Below are 20489 nucleotides of genomic sequence, written 5' to 3'. Positions count from 1 at the left end.
CGACATTCTAGTCGAAAAAGTTCAAAAATTCATATTATAAAAATATGCGTAATTCAAATTACAAACTATACGTATACATGTACTTGTCATGCAAAATAACATATCATTGATTTTAAAATAAGTAAACATCGACAAAATCAACTCCCGTTAGTTCTTCAGTACTTTGATTGGTTTAAAAAGTGTAGTACAATATCAATGTGATTGGATTTCATCAATCTAATTTAAATTAGAACTTCCATCCGCTCCCCGGTTTTCGATACGCGACATATCGAAAACTGGGGAGCGGATGGAAGTTCTAATTTTAATTAGATTGGGATTTCATTAATCAGAATAGTCGGGTTCGTACTTCCATTTTTAATTGATCGGGCTCAACACTACATCTACAAAGTGAAAGTAACAATAAACAAAACGCGCTGATTGACAATATTTGACTGAACGGTGAACTGAGATGGGAATTTGTCTGCCTTGTTTAGGTGGACAGGCCGACGATTATGATCAACCAAGCCCTGTAGGTTCTAATTTCAAATAATTGATTAAAATATTTTTCTTTTTAGATGCAACAAAATGTTTATTCATTTGCTTTAAATTTCGGGATGTGGCCTTGGAGAGCTATTGGAGTGGATAATGTAGGATCCTGTGACTAAGAAACGCTTTTAAGACATTTTGTAGTTTACGTTAACGTTACGTTTTGATGGGTGATAGTTTTCTTGAAGGAGACAAGAAGAAGACAAATGGCCGAAGCAGCTGAAAAAAGGAAAAGAGACGATGAAGGGAGGGGAGTGAAAGATCCAGAGGCATTAAAGCGAAAGCAGCAGAGAAGGGAGGACATAGAAAAGAAAGCAGAGCAGTCAGGAGGGGGAGGGGAAGGTGGAGGACTTAGGGTGAGGGTTGCTTACCATTAATAGTTCAAAGAATTCTTGTACTACATTGTACATTACACTGTAATAGTGTATGCATTTATCTTCAACATTAAATGTGGCAATATTGAGCAGGATTATTAACTGGGTCTTTGAATTCAATCTTTTTTTTAAATATAATGTGGTCATTATGACATGAATATGAAAATAATTAAACAATGGCAGTCTTTTGAATTTGTACTTTATTCTAATGTGTTGATATGCAATTTTTTTTCCATCTCACAGTGGCAAGTTAGCTAACACCTACACCATCCCCAGGATATGGCAGCATGTACAAGTATATTTGTATTGGAAAGGAAACTTTTAAGTGATATTTATATGTTGTTTTCTGTATAATTCTGGATATATAGATACAAACATTTATTTAAGAACAGAGAACAAAACCACCTTATTTATCTCAGACATTTTACTGTACTTTTATTTGTTTTTTTTTGTCTTTTTTAATGATGTTTTTCTTTAAATAATATTGTCAAAGAGTATAAGACTGTATGAAAATATTTTTGTGAAGTTAAGGATGTATGTCAACCCAGTAACTGCCTTTTTGAGCTGGTGCCTGAGATGGTTTTCATGTCAAATTTATTAATAACAATTTGTAGATGGATTGTGGCTTAACATGCTCATTAATATCATATACCTTTCATTTATGTTGTGTTGTGTTTAACAATAAAAAACTTTTACTACATTTGATTTTGCTAACTTGTATATCTAATCAGTTTTTGTGTAAGGAGAATGATTTTGTATCTAAAAGGTTTACAAAAGCAAAGAATTAAATTTCACCTTTTGAAATATACTTTTGTTTATATGCACAGTTACATGTAGCTTTGATGTAGAAATTACCCTTCTGCCTTAACTGGCGAAAAATAAAAAAATATAATGAAAAAAAATCACCATATCGCACACACAAACGAAGTAGCTTGTTTGTTCACCGATATTCTATGATATATGTGCAGAATTTCAGATTGTTATAGGTAATAAATATACCGTACAATTTTAACTGTTTTGCGGTGTATTGTTACTAACACATGGTTTGGGTTTAGGGATCCTTGACACATCTTTATGAAAGTTTGTAACAATATAGCAATTTGAACCCATTTCTATCGCCAATTCTTAATGTCCATCTCTGTAGCGCAACGATTGTAGCTTTGATGATTTTTTTCTGTCACTTTCAAGGCGATAAAATCCATATCTTTGAGTTATAGAAGTTCGGGTTGGTATTAGTGTGTAGAGGACCCCTAACCTTACACGACGATGTACAAGGTATAGAGTGGTCGAGAATAAGCTAAATTTATGTTGTGTTGTGGTATCTTAAAAAATGATGCATTTGATTTTCACCTTTCCGTACGTTTGACTGATTGAAACTGTAGGATACTGGTGGTAGTTGGTCTTTATCGTTCTTTGTCCAAGTATTTGTGTTTATTCATGACTACGTTCATGCAAAGGATCTTGGTTTCCAAAGCACAGAGAAATTTTGAGGATATTAAACTATTGGTATTTTAAAATGCCGTAAACGTTTATCCACAATAACGAAATAAAACTTAGAGAACAAAATACTATTAATGCTGTTTTGATAAAAACTTAATTGACCTAATTTTTGGAAATATTTCGAAGTTATCTTTGGAACTAATGTTTAATTTCCTTTCGGGATTTATCTTATTTAACAAAGAACAAATAATTTCGTAATCTTAATTTATTTCTACGGAACGAATCGATTTCTGTCAATAAAACGTTAGAACGTTTTCCCCGTGTCAATAAATGACATATGTTGAAGAAAAACACAAGAAAAATAGCCAATATTAACACGGCATGCACACAAATATTATTACAAGACATTTCCCCCTATAAACCACAATACTGTTCAAATGTGACGATGTTGTTGATAATCTATGGACTCCGTGGATGGATATGTGAGTAAATTACATTTAATATTCATATCTTATTAAGCACTACATTTATTGCGGGAGCGTGTCTTTTGGGGTGAGGGTGGGTGTGTCTTGGGTTTTTGTTTTTTTATTTGGGGGGGGGGGGTATTCAATTCCTCATTATTGTAAAATCTAATGTAATTTCTATATATTGCGATCGGTAAAAACGTAAAGGCCTAAATAACTAGCTTTTCGAATCACTCCTTTACGCGAGTAACGTACGAGACATATTTTGTAGAACATGGTACTTTACATATCATTTTATTTATTATTAAATATTACCCGAACTTTACTTGTCTCGTGCACCATTGGCAGGCAGAAATATTACCCTACCTAACTACATATCCAAATTTTAATTAATGAGTTTGAAGATAACAAACAACTTCAAAAATACCATATACCTTGATTTATCATACTAGTATTGTTGAAGTTTTACTAAAGAAACAGATTTTGGAAGCTATTATAAACTATCTTGGATTGATTCCTTAAACACGTGTACAATAAAAACTAATTACCCACCCCCCACCCCCACCCTAAATTCATTTTATTTGTAAAATGTAAAATGTAAACTCTGCTCTGAATTAATAAAATGACACCCAGTTATGTTCGTTTTGGTATCCTCTTTTATAGACGTCTATTTAACCTTGCTCTACCACGTTTACTCGGTTATTTGCCAAGAGCCTGCCAAGTGCTACAGCTGGGACACGTTCCAACAGGGCCGACTGGAGGGGAACGTCCTACGGAGTTTGTCTCGTACGGGGCCTTTCACGTGCATCAAGGAATGTCTGCTACGAAATAATTGTAAATCAGTCAACTATAATCATCAATTTCATCAATGTGAAATCAATCATAGAAGAGCAGTGAAAACCTCACTGAAAGTGGGCGCCCTTTGGCGATACCTGGAGAGAAATAAAATGGACAATCTGGTAAAATTTGCTGTACACCTTATTCGTATCATACAGTAATGGGTTTTGTTTGGTTCGTTTATTTTATTTATATAATTTTTTGGTAGGTTGATGTATCCCCTTGCAACGGATCAATTTGTAAAAAAGGAGAGAGATGTGTGGAGTTGGCAGACAATTCGACAACCTGCAGTATTACAGGTATAAAAAATACTACGAAATTGTAGTACAAGTATAATCTACCACCGTATCTCCAAATGATAAAAAATTAATTCAATTCATTTATTGACAATTACCATGTCGGCATACAGTCATGAATTAATTGAGTTACATAAAACAAAACATTAAACATAGCATGCAAAAGTTAAACATTAACTAATAAATCTACAAAAATAATAGATAACTTTGGAACGGCGAAACTGTTTGCCTTTCGATTTCGGAATGTTACAGTGCATATTAATTCTTTCATACCTTTCATACCAGTAGTTCGGTACTACATGCGTGTGTTAATGTGTTTTACTGTTCAACTTACAGATAAGTCGTGAACACTTTCAAGCTTATAGAAAGGGCTTCCCAATGCACAAATTATACGGAAAAATAAGTACATATATTCCAAAGTATTTAATCTCTTTTAGTACATGCATATGTACTGGTTCCAAGTTTTAAAAAAAAATAGGTAGCTTATGAATGATAGCTTTTTATTTAAATGTGTTGAAAGGTCTTTAAAAATATATCATTAGTCGTTGTACATGTATAAATACTTATAGTTTACAAAAACATACTTTTTAAAATTAGAATGTCTGCCGCACTCGCAGCATGGAAATAAACTGGTATTTTCCAAAGCGACCCCTGAGCACAGTCCATTGGCTGTGGGGAGTGTGGTCCATTATCACTGTGCTACCAATGTCACAGTCAACATAACACGGCGATGTCAACAAACGGGCAACTGGAAAGACTTGCAGGACCCTATCGAATATTGTGGTGTGTCTTTAATTTAATTGGTTGATTTAATTTTTGTGTTTAGCGTCCCTTTCGTTCGACATATTTTTGCTTTTGAAGGTTACAATTTGCTCCTTTTCTATTTCTGTCACCCTTGGCTTGCAAAGCTCATTTTTATTGTATTCAAAAGAGAGAGAGAGAGAGAGAGAGAGAGAGAGAGAGAGAGAGAGAGAGAGCATAATATGCGCTGTTATGTGGGACCATTTTAACAAGACTTGGACTTTCGGTAGGTGTATCTATCTATTTCTTACGTCAAAACAAGTTAAAAGTGACACTGGTTTCAAGCGAAATATACACCGATTGTGTAGTCTTAGCTCAAATTGAAAAGCCAGGCAAATCTTGCTGATTTTAAAGAGCCATGGATGAGTGGCCTACAATGAAATAGACATGCCTATGTCACATTGCCGTTTGACACTACAACCTAAAGTCCAAGCTCTTGTTAAAACGGTTCTATCTACAAAGAAATGCAGTAAGCAATCAATTTGGTCTTGATGTCTACTTTGTCATACCTGGCATTGACATTCATCAGAATGATTGACTATTGTCATTGTACTTGTCAGGCACGTAGCATCGTTTTTGAAAGTGGGAGTAGTATAATTTTAACTTCAATTTCACTGATTATTTCCTTATTTTCATTTCAATTTTTTACATGGTCCCATAAAAGTGTGTGTGTGGGGGGGGGGGGGGGGGGGGGCAACTCCATTTTAATTCAATTTTTTGTATGTAAGTAAAATTACGAAAAATCTTTACTGCGCAAAAAAGTGGGGGGGGGGGGGGGGGGGGGGGCAGGCCCCCCTGATGCTACGTGCCTGCTTGTTGCTTTTGTATTTAACTTTCAACACATTATATATTGTACTGCTTCTTTGAGAAATCGCTTATTTGAAGTGAAACACATTATAATTTTGCAGTGTCAAAAAAAACAGGTAGTTAAACTACCGGGACCTTAGATTGGTGGACACCAACCAGTGATCTTCAGCGTTGTGAACATTTATGGACTCGTATACATGTATTCTTCTATCTTAAGAGAAACAAAATGTGATCTATCCAAAGTAAAATGTAATAAGTCTATACTACTGGTTAATAAAAATGTATTTTTGTACTTTTTGCGACCATACTTCATGATCTTGGTGTAAAATCAGGAGAAACTAAAGAGTTTGTTACATGTTGAATCTTCTATCAAATGCATGGTGTACATAGATAACATTCCTATAATATACTAGTATAAATAAATCTCATAAGAATAATAATAAAGGTAGATTTATAAATTTATTAAATTCATAGAATCAATGAAAGTTCAAATGTCATGTTTTTATTTTACAACTGATTCAAAATGCAGTCTCTAAAGAGGATATTCCTGATTTAAAAGCATTTTCATTACAAATGAAAAGAAGAAGCACAAAGAAATGTCTGCATCTTTTGTTCTAATTATCAGTTTGGCATATCCGTGATATGGTTTGATCTTCAGGGATTGTTCCAGTATTGCCTTGGCACTGCTATTACAGTAAATGATGAAAGAAGGGACTGAAGCACTAAATGAATAGTTCTGCTTTCTGCTGCTACTAGGATTTGGCTTGAGAGGCTTGCCTCCTCTTGACGTCCCAGTTATAGACCCGTGCCATATCTACACCAAAGTCAAGGAACTCTACAAGATGTCTATGTATACATTTCAATTTTCATACACCAATTTCACTGATATTTACATCCACTAATTTAATTTTTCTTCATTTCAAACAAAAATTAATTGTTGCTGGTAACTGGGTGTAAATTTTCAAAATGTACTAATATCGTACTTGCTCCTCCATATATGCATAGTTCTGAATGAAATATCGATTATTTTCAGCAACACACTTTACGCGGGCCTGTTAAGGCTTCCCGATGGATTTTGCAGCGATGTGTAGAAAGTCACTTGTCTGTACTTCGTACGATACGACGTCATAATTAACTTTGACGTCACGATCGGCATTCCTGTCGATAGTTCTCAGGGAATGTATCTTAACATTAAAAGTGAATTATATCAAACCACTTTAAAACCGCATGTTTCCTTTACATAGATGCTGCCGTTAATGCTAGACGTACAGAATTCATTCATATCAAATAAATGGCAGTTTTAAAGCTTCGTTTTAAGTAAAAGACTATTTATAAACTAGTGGTTTGGAGACTCTCCCTGCTACGTGTAAACAACTGAATGAAGAAATTTTAATGCATGTAAAACCAGCTTGGCGCAGGTAAATGATGAACACAATTTTAGAATATTTTACGTAAAATTGGTAGAGAATATAAGTACCAATGTGAATCATTCTTGGGAAACCTGCGGATTTACCCCAATTTTTTGTAAATCGCATTTGATTAGTAAAAATGTGCATTGTTTTGATGATTTTGTGGAATATTTCAACAATATCTTCCATAAAAAAAATATCTATTTCTTTCCCAAGCAAGAACTTCAAAGTATATGACCTAACAAAGGATTTTTCTTAAAAATATGTATGATTTAATGTCATTAATCACCTGCGCCGATGCGATTTAAATCGATCATTTGCAATATTAGGATTGGCCCGTCACGTGATTACAAAGAACATATGACGTCACAAAAATGCATCAAATATAATGTTTAACATCGGTGTCAATAAATGTAACATAGATTTTTAGAAATACTCCCGGTCAAAGTATTTTTGCGATGATTCAAATATTATCATTTTCCAGCCGTATTTTAGCATCGGGACGCCTTAACATTGCTGCGTACTTTATAGAAATATCAGAAATCATGGAGAGATTTTTCAATTGAATGTTATTCTAATTGGTTCTCATGATAATATGTAGCAAAAACTGCATGGAAAATATTTGTTTTAACACTCTATGCAAAATGTATATCGCAAAATCCCACCAAAAGATTTTATTGCTTAAAAAAGGTTTCCAAATTGAAATATAATTGTTGAAAGTTCTGTGATAATAATTTTGTTGACTATCAATACATAAAATCATTTCACAAGATCTTATTTTAATTTTATCCCCAGAATTCCCTGTTAATTAAGGTCTTCCGTTTTCAACGGAAGACCTTGTACTGATTCTGTTGGTAATTCTTTTTATTCTTTTTTTTCTTCTAGACGTTTTTTAAAACTCAAAAATCTTGCTTGTTAATTGTCCTATAAAGTTCAAATTTTCAGAGCATATTGGTAGTTACTATTTCTCAATATCTAAGGAAAATCGTTGAAATCGACACTTCCGGTACCGAGTTATTCCCCCTTTTCCCAAAAATATAGGCATTCTTGTGCACGCAAAGGCTCTGAAACCGCTCACAGCATGTGTTAAAAAGTCACAAATCTTAAAAATAGAGAGTTTGAACGTTGTCCTCCGAGTTTTGTTTTTACAATTTTCCTCCTTTAAAGTTTCAAAAAATTAATTTGAATTTGTGTTTCAAAAAATGCTGATTTTTGGTTGTGTTTTTGTTATGTAGCCCTTTAGTTTAAAAATTTCTCTAAACACATATAGAACAAAATATGTGCAAAATATCAAGGGCTTTCACTTGACACCATTGAAAAAGGGCTGGCCCCTTAAATTAGGGGCCTAGAGCCCTTAAAAGTCTTCGCTTTATAGCTCAAAAATGGTTAATATTTCGCTATAGCTGTCGATAGAAAAGTTGTTCATTATTGTGTTATCAATGTCGTTACAAAATTATTTTGTACCGGTAATGCGTAATATGAGTGTAAAAAGCTTGTCTTGTTAACATGTACCTGTATTCATTTGGCAAGTAAGCGAATCGTCTTCGTGCGCATAACGTACATAAATTAACAGCTGAAAGTGTACCAACATATACGGGATGCTTTAATTCATTTGAAAAAGTGTCTAAAAAGTATACGTGTACATGTTTTTCTTACAGCCTTTTTTTGGAGTCACCTCTGTTTAGTTCTTATAGTGGACAACCGTTAAGAAAAACAAAAACGAGAAAATATAAACGTTCTTTTTCTTATCTAGTGAGATACATAAACTAGATTTAAAAAAAAAATAACTTCCATGAAATAGATTTGAGTCATTTTACTGCAAGCATTTCAAATCGACCTAAATTCTTAGTTGTGTGCGTCATTACATAACCCATCTCGCCCGCGGCCAAGAAAATCGATCGCCGAGGTCGCGGCTGGACTACCTAGCGGTCAGCGGTTATCTAATACACAAGAATCGCGTCTGTCATATGTGATTCTATTTAGCCGCAAACACAAGAATCGTACACAGTGAAATTAAAGATTACTCTTCCTAATTTGAATTAAACGATAGAGTGTCAATAAGAAATCGTTCTGTTTCATCATAAAAGCAATGCCATTCTCGAACTGAAGCAGTGTCAGACAGATAGATCAACTGTGGGATTAAAGGGGGAAAACTTATATTGATTAGAGTTTATTCATCATACTGCAAACATTGTAAATCTTCCTGGGTTCTGAGCTCTCTATGTGTGTAACGTAAGTTATCCGATCCCTCATCCGCGGCCGAGAAAATCGGTCGCGGCTGCACTACCTAGAGGTCAGCGGTTATCTAATAACAAGATATATATACAAGAACTGTTTCAATTTTATGTTCTTAAAGTTTGTTCACCTTCAATTTATTTAATTAAACATTAGAATGTGAATTGAGAAGCCCCTCTAAAAATTGATAAAAGCGATATTATTCCAAATCAGAAACATCATCAGACATAAATCAATAGTGAATTTGTAATTCTAAAATGTTCTAAAAACTATACATGTACTAATAATTTTATAGATAAACAACGAAAAACCACAAAGATTAAACCTTAAAATGATGATCACCCCTAGAACATAGCCAAGGAGATCCCGCGCGAGTGGACAAGTGATCCGCGGTAGCTTCGTGTTCTTCTACATGTACTTAATCACTCGTGCATGTTTATTGATATTTTGTACGATTTCAACTATTTGTTTATTCGAGATGTTTTATAGATATCGTAGAAAGTAGTTGACGTCTTCATAAGGCTGCACATAAAATGAGAGAGAGAGAGAGAGAGAGAGAGAGAGAGAGAGAGAGAGAGAGAGAGGAGAGAGCTCAAAATTGGAAGCATTATTTAGCCGAATTTAGAAAACGAAACAGTCCCCAAACGTTCAAGGCAGGATATAAAAAATCAAATATCAAATTAACACATGCGGTAGAGACAATTGCAACTTCTCTGGCCTTTCCGGCAAGTTTGGAAAAACACCTTGAGTGTATTAACATAACCGGATGTTAGAATTTTATACAAAATGGAGTCGCTTCCCATTAAAAAAAGTATCGGCAAGAAGTCATGTATGTCGTTTCTGTGTTATATTTTTAGTGTATATTGATACCTTTAAAGATGTATAGCTCGCATCTCAACAGATCAAAATGTGTTGTAATTATATCAAGTTTTATAAAAAGGGGGGTTGTCATGGACGCCTAGGTAATACATTCGAAGTGTTTTCCGAGCTTGCCGGAAAGGCCCGAGAAGTTGCGATTGGCGGTAGAGGCTGACACAATAAAAGAATTGTCCAGAATTGAGGAATTTAGTGATTATTTTTAGAATGTTTACATGAGTTTTTAAACAAGATTTGTTTAGATTTTATCGGTTTCATGATCACAGTGCAAGGGCTTTATTTTTTTCAAAATGTGGCGAAGACCTATTTTTGGCGACTACTTAACAGGTGTACATTTTTCTCCTCAATGTATGTCACTTTCCCACCCGTGTGTTTATTCGGTCAGTCTATGCTAAGTCAATCCGCTCCACGTGCGACCGAAAATCTCCTGTCGCGTCAGCGCACATAGCTCAGAATATTGCCCCCGGGCTGCAGATCAGCAATTATTGATAAATAATTGAGTAACATTTGAAAGGGTGCTTTCACTGCAGCGGTCAATTGTTAAACAATAAGTGTCTAACTATTCGATGCCAATCAACCTCACATTAAAGGTGCGATATCGTAATCTGAGAATGTGGCTAAACAATTAACCTGTTGAACACGCTAAACTTCTATAGTTGTGAACAGAATAAAATATATATTATCAGAGACATAAATAACTTAATAAGTTATTTATGTCTCTGGGTTTATAAGTTAACAGTTTTAAGTCAAAGATTAAATAAAATTTGTTCTCAGGATTAGAATGATTAGTAATGATATACGACTACATTAAGCAATAAAGTCGGTCGATCGTTATTAAATCATCAGAGTACTGCAAGTGTCGACAGTTTCTTATTTTTTTAAAATAATTGTAGTAGTTCAATTGACTTGCAGACTATAATATAGCGACTTTTCTGCCTCCCAAAAATGTATGCATTTAATTGCGATAGATATTTGTTCTTGGGGATTTTACTTATTGTTACATGTATATGCACATTGATAAAAAAAATCATTGAAGTTGTGTAGTATGAGGTTGTCATGCAGATTAAGTGACCTAAAACTCAGCGGAATATTTTATTTTTCATCTAGCTTGTCAAAATGGGAGATTGTTAACTTGTAGTTTGTTAACTCTGAAAAAGTCTAGAACAGAAGAAATAAAGTCTTTATAGCTTTCGCTACATCTTCTTATTTATGTGTACGCGTACATAAAGCTATTTTAGATTTTTTTGGTATAAAAAGTGTTGTTTTTCCTTACGTTAAATTTAAATCTATAGGAATTCAATATCTACATGTAACATCTCAAAAGCTTTGATAGCTTACCGCTTGGAAATCATTTAGTGATGCAAATTGACAAATGCCCATGAAAAAAAATTATTGGACCCCAAGGGTTTCTTATCCTTTCCGACGATGATGAGAACTCAAATGTGCATACAAATCATACATTTACATGTATATTTATATGTGATGTGATAGAAATAACTGAAAAATATAGGGGTTTTTTTGTGCCGCACAAAACGGGCGAAAAGGATTTTTATACCCCACGAAAATAAATTAAGGGGGGGGGGGGGGGGTAAATAAAAATCCGTACGTCATGTCCGGTCTATATCTTTCTGATGGAGAAACATTGGAAGTGTTCTTACTTTATATAAATATTACTCATTACCTGACGAAGCGTCATGACCTAAACCCAAGGTCATTTGGACAAAGTAAAGGTCACTGGCAGGAAAAGTGCAAAATTTGTTTCTGGTCCACTTTGGAACTTCTTACTTCACACAAAGATTGCTTATGACCTGAGGGTGTGTAATGATTTGTCCCCAAGTCATTTAAGGAGAAACATTGGGAGTTTCTATTTCATGTAAAGATTCATGATGACCGATGATGTGTCATGAACTTGACCCAGGGTCAGTTGCGCAAGTTCAAAGTCATATTAAACATATGTCATATCTTGTATTAATGGAAATGAGTAAAAGCTAGAGTTTGACATAAAGATTACTTGTGACCTGTAAATATACCCTGCCTTGTCTGACTCACTAAAGAAAACGAACCATCCATTATTCTCTAATAGAGAAATACGTGAGTAATGACTTCTTTCTTAGCGGGGATATCATTTGTGAGCTTGCTAACAGTACCTTTTAGATGGTCCAGTGGAAGCAATGCCCCCTTTCTCTCAACCAAAATTTCCCTTAAGTTAACGCTTAGAAAATTTCCCCCACCGCCACATCCACACTTTTATTATAATTAAATTAATTATATACATGAACATAAATGATGTACTTTTTAAAGTTATCCTAAACTTAAAGTAAGTTAAACGTATGAAAATAATACTTTGCAATTGAGTCTCGTTTTCGATTTCTTGAACTTACTATTATCATATTGATAATCCAGTATCATTAAAAACCATTTCCCTTCTCCTTACACTCGTCAGGTTCTGATAGACCTGTATCAATAACAGATTATTTCCACTTGACCTCCACATTTGCATACAATCTAAATAAACACATACTTAGCAAAGATATGCCTTTATCTGTTTAATGAGTGGTGCAATACTCAATCTAGAGGTTACATAGAAAACAGGCATGGATTATTTTTTTTGGTCTCCATTTGAAGAGTTCCAATCAATTTTCTAAAGCTCTAATTGGTAAGAAGAAATGGTCGTGTAAAGATGACCTTTTATCAATACAGGGTATGTCAGGCTCTGACAAGTGTCAGGAGAAGGAAGTGTTTTAATCAAACTGATGGACAATCCTTTCGCGACACGAAGTTGCGACGGAAGACCTACTCGTTGCTTTGCAACGAGCTCGGCTCTAGTTTTTTTTTTTCTTTTGGGGGGGGGGGGAGTGGGGGGTGTAAGATCTGTTAGGTTACTCAGATCTTAAACACAGATAAAAATACACATTATTTTTTGAAAATATTTTGTAAATTTCATTTAAATTCCAAAATTACAATAAACTGATCAATCAAAACAATGAGCTTAATAACAGTATCTTTGATCAAAGAGTAGATAACTCCAGTACAAACTTAATAAATATAAGGAAGGGTGTCTGGTATTCTCATACTTCTGTTGGCGACTACTTTGTAAAAGGATACTGACTTCCAATGTTGTAGTCTGGTCACGGATAAAACTCAGATCATCTTCTACCTGGGATAAGCTTTTATTGGCTGCCTCCAGATTCTTCTCTAGTAATACTTTAGCATCCTCTATCCCATACTCCAACATTACATTAGCCTGAAATTACATAGATGTGCTTTAGAGTTACAAAAATATATACATGTATGCTTTGGAATTTAAAGCAACACAGTTATCAAACCATGTAAATTAAAATTCATGATCGTGACTTTTTTAGTAGGTATTCAAGATTTCTCCAGAATTTAGAGAAAACATTTTAAAGGTGTTGGCTATACATGTATTTAAACAGATCCCTTTGACAAGTTCACATTTCAATAGTTTTAAAACCAAATGTATTAAACTTATTTTAGCAAACTTACCCCTAGCCATAAATTAACATTTTCTGTAGGTGGAATTCTGGCTTTAGCATAAACTTGATCAGACAGTAAAAACCTAGTTTCCATTGGATCTGTAGTGCCCTGTAAAATAAATACATAATCATAAAAACAACATATCAATTCAATAATTACTTAAAAAATAATTAAAAACTATATGTTAATTAAAATCATATTTCTTGAAGCTAATACACAATTTTGTAAACTACAGAGATAAGTAGACTGAATGATGACTAGTTGAGTACTAAATCATCAACCCTCACCCATCATTGTAATACAATGCCTGATAATAATATGTTTACATGTATACAATGAAAGTACACGTTTACATATAATCATCAAGCATTAAGGGTACTAGTACAATAAAACTCACCTTCCTGGACTGTAAGTGTTTCACTATATCTAAAGAAGTTTTGATATCTGGAATTTGTGCCTTTAGTCTAGAGAAAAAAAAAACATTTTTTTTTTCAATTTGAGATACATACGTACATGTAGGTTAACATCCATTAAATAAATTGGGTATACAAATGTCAACAAATTATATTTGTGCATTTTTAAGATACAAAAATCTCAGGATATGTACATAATCATATGTTTTAACTTGACTTTCAAAAATCTAGTTTTTTTAAGGGAATGAGCCATGACTGGTAAAAACTTACCAATAATTTTACTTTTTTAGTATTCAGTACATACCTGGCCTTTTTGGTACTAAGGTTGTATTCCATGAACTTGTATTTGCTATGTGATTCATCTAATCTCTTTAACACTGCCTCTGCAGAGTCATTCCCATCTCTCTTCATAAAACTATCAACATCTTCCTATAAGGTAAACATAATGAAATCATGGATTACTGATTTAAGGTCTTCCATCCATAATTACCGGGTATCGTATTTCATATCAAATAGATTGCAAGTTCGATCACTAAAATCCAAGAGTGATTTTATCGGTAAAGGGTTTATATAATTGTCGAAGGGTTTATTATAATCATTATCTGATTACCCGGTATTTGTATTATCGACACCAAGGTAATTTCAATTACAATATGCGAACTGAAGCTTCAATTATTATGGTGTTTTACGATGGTGATGTAGTGAAATCGTTTGTATACACCAAAAGTATAGAATTACAAGAGACAAATGTGCAATGTCCTTACAGCTTCCATTGTTGACATCGGTGATTTAATTTGATACCAGTGAGTCATTGTAAAGTACAAATACCTGCAATATGAAATATCTCAACAGCTAATACTACACTGCAAACCAATAACAATACAATATTGTTGGTATCTACACCAAGCTAAGACAACCTCAATGTGAAATTAAGTCTCAATTATAATGTTTAACAATGGTGAAACAATACTGATACAATATCAGTACTTCTTCGTGTTTAGGAGGAAATTCCTAGTTTAAAATGTTTATTATACAATTTGGGATGTATTCCAAAATGAATGGATAATATTTTCCTGTAATAATCTAAACCTGTTCGGTTGCAAATCCTATTACTTAATTTAGAGTTCAACATTAACCTTAGTCTGTTATTCACAGACTAATAGATTTCAATTCTGACTAATAAAATTCCTGTCTAGTCAGTCCATTTAGACAAATAAAAAGTTCAATCTGCTTAAATTATCAATATGCAATTGACATCTTTTTTCAGGAAAACCCTGTCATTGACCATATTTTCAGTATCTAGCAAGATGCAAACTGATATGATACAGTGCGGTGATTATTATAGAGTTACCGAGCGAAAACAACAGATGTATGCAGGATGTTATGGGTGACTTGATTTTCTTTAGGCCCTAAATGGATTATGAGAAAATAGGTGACAAGGGCATTTAATTTAAATGAATTGTGTTCAAATCATTTGTCATAAAGTGCTAATCACTTTTAACTGATTTTGAAAGAACTTAGAGAAAGAAATTCAAAAGAAAATGGTCTAGATCAAAGCCTTCATCTATTGCACAGATATATTATTAACATCTGTAATGGAGGCATACACAACGTACACAGAAATCGTAAATACGCAGCTCATTGCTATGCAACGAATACAATACAACTAATTGAGTGCTACACCTGTACGAAAATATACGAAAAACCCGTTGTGGTGTATAATACACACCTCTTTAAGAACTTTCTTACAAATTTTATTTTAAAAAAAGTACGTAAAACTGCGTGTTACATTAGCCAGGTTGGGACCAATCTCCCAAATGGGATATAATAGCCCGTTTGGGGTATAATAGCCCAAATGGGATATAAATTTAAAGTGCAAGAAATATTTTTTTTTTTTAAATTTTGATATAAATCCGCATTAGAATAGATGAAATACAACAACTTTTGGTAAAAAACTTTTTCTGTAGCTGTACTGTTATGGAGATTGATCCCTCAGTATATCCAAAACTTCTTGGGGATCAATCTTACAAACTATAGACATATAGAAAAACTGTATTTGTCGCATTTGATTCACATTAATGCAGATTTATATCAAAAATTTTTATATGTTTTACGGTGCGACCGTTGGGGCGAGCACAGCATGTGATCAAACAATGAATTATAATAAATTAATAAAATAAAATTAACAACGTGAAATTTGAATGCCAAAAAATAAAACATACCTATTTTTCAGTAAATTTTCATTATTCATAGTTTATAAGATTTGTTATAATTTATTTATTTATATATAGAACAATTATAGTTTAATCTCAGATACAATGTTGTTAAATAAGTAAGATTTTAATATATAAATATTCATTGCACTGCATCTCCTCTTTTAAAGTGATTGTGATTATGATTGATTGATTGATTTTTTCCCTTTTTTTTTTGCAGTAGACATTTTTTCTTAAACTTACATATAAAACTTGACTCATCATAGAGCTCCCCCCATGCTAAAATTTTTTTCATTTTTGTCAATTTATACATAGAAAATCGACTTACCATGGATTTGCCCCTCCACTTAAAAAAAATAATTAATGTTTAATTTTATTTTTAATTTACGCTTAAAAATATTTGCTTATCATGTTAAAAGAACATGGTGTTGTTCCCCCCCCCCGCATGTAATTAATGGAAGTGAAAATAAAGAAACCATTGAACTGCTAAAGAGCTGAAGGATTAGAATTTTCATGATTTATTTTTCTTTTTGCTTGCAAAGATTTTTTGGATGAGGCTGCCATCCACCCACCCGCCCCCTTTAAAAAAAGGCGCTGCTACGTATAACGTTACGTTTCAGGAAATTACCGTAAATATAGTGAATAAAATATTTGTGAGCATTCATCCAAATTAGTGCAATTTACAACTGTTTCCTGTATCTGAAGAAATGTCCTTATTCGTCAGCTGTTCTTTATCTTAGCCTTTGCAAGATTTTAAGAGGATTTTGGTCATTACGGGCCGCCGGAAGGCGGTCCGTTATTTGATACACATTTAAATATTGTTACTGCGTTTCTGCGGGATAGTTCTTTTTTATTAGAATTAATACTATGCTTATTTTTATGAATTAAAAGTCAATTTGCATGTAGAAATATGTTTTATGCCTTTTAGAAAATATCACATATTTTTTCTTTTACTCGTAAATGAAAAGTAGGTCAAACTTAGTAAATTGTCGTATTTGGCGCGTTTTTATCGAGACTATAATCTATTCGGAAAATATCGGAGTTCTTCATTCTTTTCAAAACAATGCATCAGGATCGGTATGCGGGACATACTAAAGACCTAAAATATTAAAGACCTGAATGTCATTAAATTTTATATGAATGATATTTTTTAATTCCTATGTGCCGTGTCAAATAAAAAGAGTTTGTGTGTGTATTTATTATATTTCCATGTAAAATGTGGTAGAAAATTTCATGAAATGACATTATATCAATTATTTACGCAAGAATATGACAGAAATGAAAATTTGAATTGACTGGAAAATTTGAACTAATAAATTTTTATTTTATTATGAGGTCCCTTGAAATCATGCTAGTACATTAAGTTTTCATTCAATACAATGCAACCAAAATAACCCAAAATGGTTTGAAATACATAATCTCCAAGAGAAAAATGATGAGTTGCACTTTGTATTAGAGTAATGTACAAATCAATGTGTTCTCCATTACTTTATACTATGGCAATGATCATACAATTTCCGTTAGAAATGCTTACAGTAACGAAATCGATTCTTTAAGATAATAGTAAAATGTTAAACTTCAAAACAAGTTGCTGAAAGTATATTAAAATTTACCATAAAAATTAGAACAACCAACTCTTATTTTCTTGTGGTGTGTTTTTATGTAAACAACCAATGATTCATACAACAATTATATTTTTTGCCGCCCATTTGACGCTTGCTTCAATATGATTTCTTGTTTCAGCAGATTTACAATAACTTCAATTAGAGTAATTTCCCCTTATCAGTGCTTATTGTGACGTCAAAGCTGACGTTGGTTAAGTGTCGTCTTACTCTTTAAAACTCCCCTGAGAAATAAAAGTATGCGAAGTATACTGTTTTATTTACTTAAAGAGCATGATGTTCTTAAAATTACACATCTTATAAGCTTTTCAAAGGTTTTACTGTGATTCTCGGGAGAACGTGATGTTGGAATGTGAGGTTGGAAACCATTGGTACTATGAATTGTGGGTCAAAATTTACTGACTCCGAAAAAATAAATTATATCGGATCAATGTGTAAACGTTTGTGACGTCACACGATTATTTTTGATTGAAAGTGTACTGACGTGAACTTTAGAGGTAGCACTGACTGTATGTCGTAACATCGGTATTGTCTTGCTGATTCTCGTGAGAGTGTGAAGTGATAAAAATTGCCATGATTACAGGGAACTACTGGGACGATTAAAACGATGCATTACTGGTCCGATTTACTGATGCCAAAAAAATCTGTTGAATGAATGTGCAATTAGTCCGAATTTTCTATTCACACACGCCTTGCCGGAAGAGCTTGCTTCGCGCCGGCGCTGTGCGCAGGCGAGCTGCGCTCGCTAAAATAAAATAAAAAAAATTTGTACTCTAAATTTATATCCCATTTGGGCTATTATATCCCAAACGGGCTATTATATCCCATTTGGGAGATTGGTCCCAACCTGTTAGCCAAAATACAGTAATGCATTTAAATTTAATTTTGATAGGCAGATAAAATTTCCTGCAGACTAGTTAAAGTAAACAGGCAGTAGACTCGCTGATCTATTATGTCTAATATATAAGACAGTTTGTGTTGAACCCTGTAAGAAATCAAAGTACTGAAGTACTGACGGGAGTTGATTTTATCGATTATCATTTATTCAGAATCAACGATATGTGATTTTGCATGGCAAGAAGTGTCAGTAATCGAAATATTTCTGAGAAATTGTATGGATCCTGGCAAGATTGAACTCTTGCCTTGTTCAACCAAACGCTCGGCTGTCTCCGTTTATCTCCGACAAGCAAGAGAGTCTGTTTTGTTGGATATTAACGGAGACAGCAAAGCGTCTAGTTGAACGAGACTACATTGAACTCTAGCGTAGGAATACATACGACTTTAAAAAATATCTAAACTGTATGTGCAATTTAAAATCTTAATATTTTCATGGTATTAATAAATAAGTTTTCTTGAAAAACAATGCTTCAGAATGCATAGCATCGAATTTATCGATTATTTTCAAGAAGTAAGTGTTGTCAGCGGTATTGATTTGTGCTTAGGTCCAAACACTGTTTCACTTTCGCTTTGCCCCGAGTAAGTGCATAGGAGAGTTGATTAAAATCAACTCCCAAAAAACTATATTAAAGGGATTCAACAAAAAAAAAAACAATGTTAATATCTGTAATACCGAGCGCAGCGAGAGGCGGGCGAAGCCCGCCTAGCGAAGCGAGGATTAATGGTAACACGTATATATAAGAAAATCAGTGAAAAATGAAAGTTGAATCAGGGGTACTAAGGCCCACAAAATTTTCTTCCAGCCATGGGCGCCGCCATATTGGCCGCCATTTTGTTTTTGAAAAGTTAGTTCGATCATTGATTGACTGGTACTTATCGATGTTTATTGCCCCTAAACTCGATTTAATAAGTTCCAATGTTTCAATAGAAGGTAATTTGAATTAAAAGAAATTAAAAAAGAAAACAAATAAGTTTTAATAGTGCTTCAATCAAGAAACACGACTTGTTCTATGTATGTCTTATCAAATTATCAGATGGAAAATGAAAACATTAACGCCAAGGAACTGATCTTTAAGATTCTGAATAAAGTATTCAATTTTATTACATTGGCATTCATATGAATTAAATTGATGAACAATGAAAGAAGAATTAAAAACAAATTCCGAATCACGTAAGTCTCTTCGGCTATTTCCGAAGACGTTTTACGTCTGAATTATGACGTCATAATGTAGACTGAGCACGCGACATTTAGTTTAACTCTGACGAATGATTTGAGAAGGCAATCATGCTGGCGGATCCTACTGTGTGCGTTTTAAATAGATTTTATTATACAAAAATCAAACTGCACTGTGTTAAATCTGCGCTCGGTCCAACGGTCACACCGTTTACATATTAGGATACTGTTACAATATGCTGTATGCAACTGTCAATATTGTGTTAATTGGAAGCATATTTACATAAAATGTATAATAGCAATACAGTATTTAAAATACAAGATCAAGCAAGTTCAAACGTTGTCATTTGCTACACATGTTATGTCCCTAACCACAATGTATATAACCATTTTTGGCAATGTACTTATTTTCACTCATACAACACCAATCCAATATCTACAAAACAAGAATAGCTGATTTGAACTTGAATTGTGTTATTTACCACAAATTCAGCTTGGGGTATTCCAAGTGCGCCTTTGGTATCGCTGTTTTGCACAGGCGTGCTTGTTTCTGTCGCCATGTTGAATGCGTATTCTCGTTCCATACGAGGGTTTAAAGTTTCGGTGTACCT

At 33.5% G+C, this 20489-nt stretch overlaps 3 protein-coding genes across 3 annotated transcripts; 2 read left to right on the top strand and 1 right to left on the bottom strand.

Moving 5' to 3' along the window:
* Positions 1–372: 372 nt before the first annotated feature.
* On the top strand, positions 373–1599 carry LOC128183642 (small VCP/p97-interacting protein-like). The gene is made up of 3 exons (XM_052852745.1): positions 373–508; positions 714–881; positions 1143–1599. The coding sequence occupies exons 1-3, from the start codon at positions 449–451 to the stop codon at positions 1155–1157; spliced, it is 243 nt and encodes an 80-aa protein (XP_052708705.1). The 5' UTR covers positions 373–448; the 3' UTR covers positions 1158–1599.
* Positions 1600–1750: 151 nt separating this feature from the next.
* LOC128183639 (uncharacterized) lies at positions 1751–5834 on the top strand. Its single transcript, XM_052852742.1, has 5 exons — positions 1751–2821; positions 3467–3762; positions 3849–3939; positions 4534–4719; positions 5646–5834. Exons 1-5 carry the CDS (start codon positions 2677–2679, stop codon positions 5666–5668), a joined length of 741 nt encoding a protein of 246 aa, XP_052708702.1. The 5' UTR covers positions 1751–2676; the 3' UTR covers positions 5669–5834.
* A 150-nt stretch (positions 5835–5984) lies between these two features.
* On the bottom strand, positions 5985–20487 carry LOC128183640 (prefoldin subunit 3-like). The gene is made up of 6 exons (XM_052852743.1): positions 20361–20487; positions 14277–14401; positions 13957–14023; positions 13569–13667; positions 13170–13308; positions 5985–6358 (listed from the first exon to the last, which is right to left on the bottom strand). The coding sequence occupies exons 1-6, from the start codon at positions 20460–20462 to the stop codon at positions 6297–6299; spliced, it is 594 nt and encodes a 197-aa protein (XP_052708703.1). The 5' UTR covers positions 20463–20487; the 3' UTR covers positions 5985–6296.
* Between the last annotated feature and the right edge of the window lie 2 nt (positions 20488–20489).

This window comes from Crassostrea angulata, chromosome 5 (genome assembly GCF_025612915.1).
Source record: "Crassostrea angulata isolate pt1a10 chromosome 5, ASM2561291v2, whole genome shotgun sequence".
NCBI lineage: Eukaryota > Metazoa > Mollusca > Bivalvia > Ostreida > Ostreidae > Magallana > Magallana angulata.
This window is presented reverse-complemented; position numbering and strand designations above follow the sequence as displayed.

Bases quoted from the DNA above. Each gene is read 5' to 3' on its own strand.
- LOC128183642 (XM_052852745.1), top strand. From the start codon at position 449: ATGGGAATTTGTCTGCCTTGTTTAGGTGGACAGGCCGACGATTATGAT. The intron at 509-713 runs GTAGGTTCTAAT...GTTTTCTTGAAG, and splicing joins ATTATGATCAACCAAGCCCT to GAGACAAGAAGAAGACAAAT.
- LOC128183639 (XM_052852742.1), top strand. From the start codon at position 2,677: ATGTTGAAGAAAAACACAAGAAAAATAGCCAATATTAACACGGCATGC. The intron at 3,940-4,533 runs GTATAAAAAATA...TTTTAAAATTAG, and splicing joins GACAACCTGCAGTATTACAG to AATGTCTGCCGCACTCGCAG. The intron at 4,720-5,645 runs GTGTGTCTTTAA...ATAATTTTGCAG, and splicing joins GGACCCTATCGAATATTGTG to TGTCAAAAAAAACAGGTAGT.
- LOC128183640 (XM_052852743.1), bottom strand. From the start codon at position 20,462: ATGGAACGAGAATACGCATTCAACATGGCGACAGAAACAAGCACGCCT. The intron at 14,024-14,276 runs GTATGTACTGAA...TTTTTTCTCTAG, and splicing joins CTTAGTACCAAAAAGGCCAG to ACTAAAGGCACAAATTCCAG. The intron at 13,309-13,568 runs GTAAGTTTGCTA...ATGTAATTTCAG, and splicing joins ATGTTAATTTATGGCTAGGG to GCTAATGTAATGTTGGAGTA.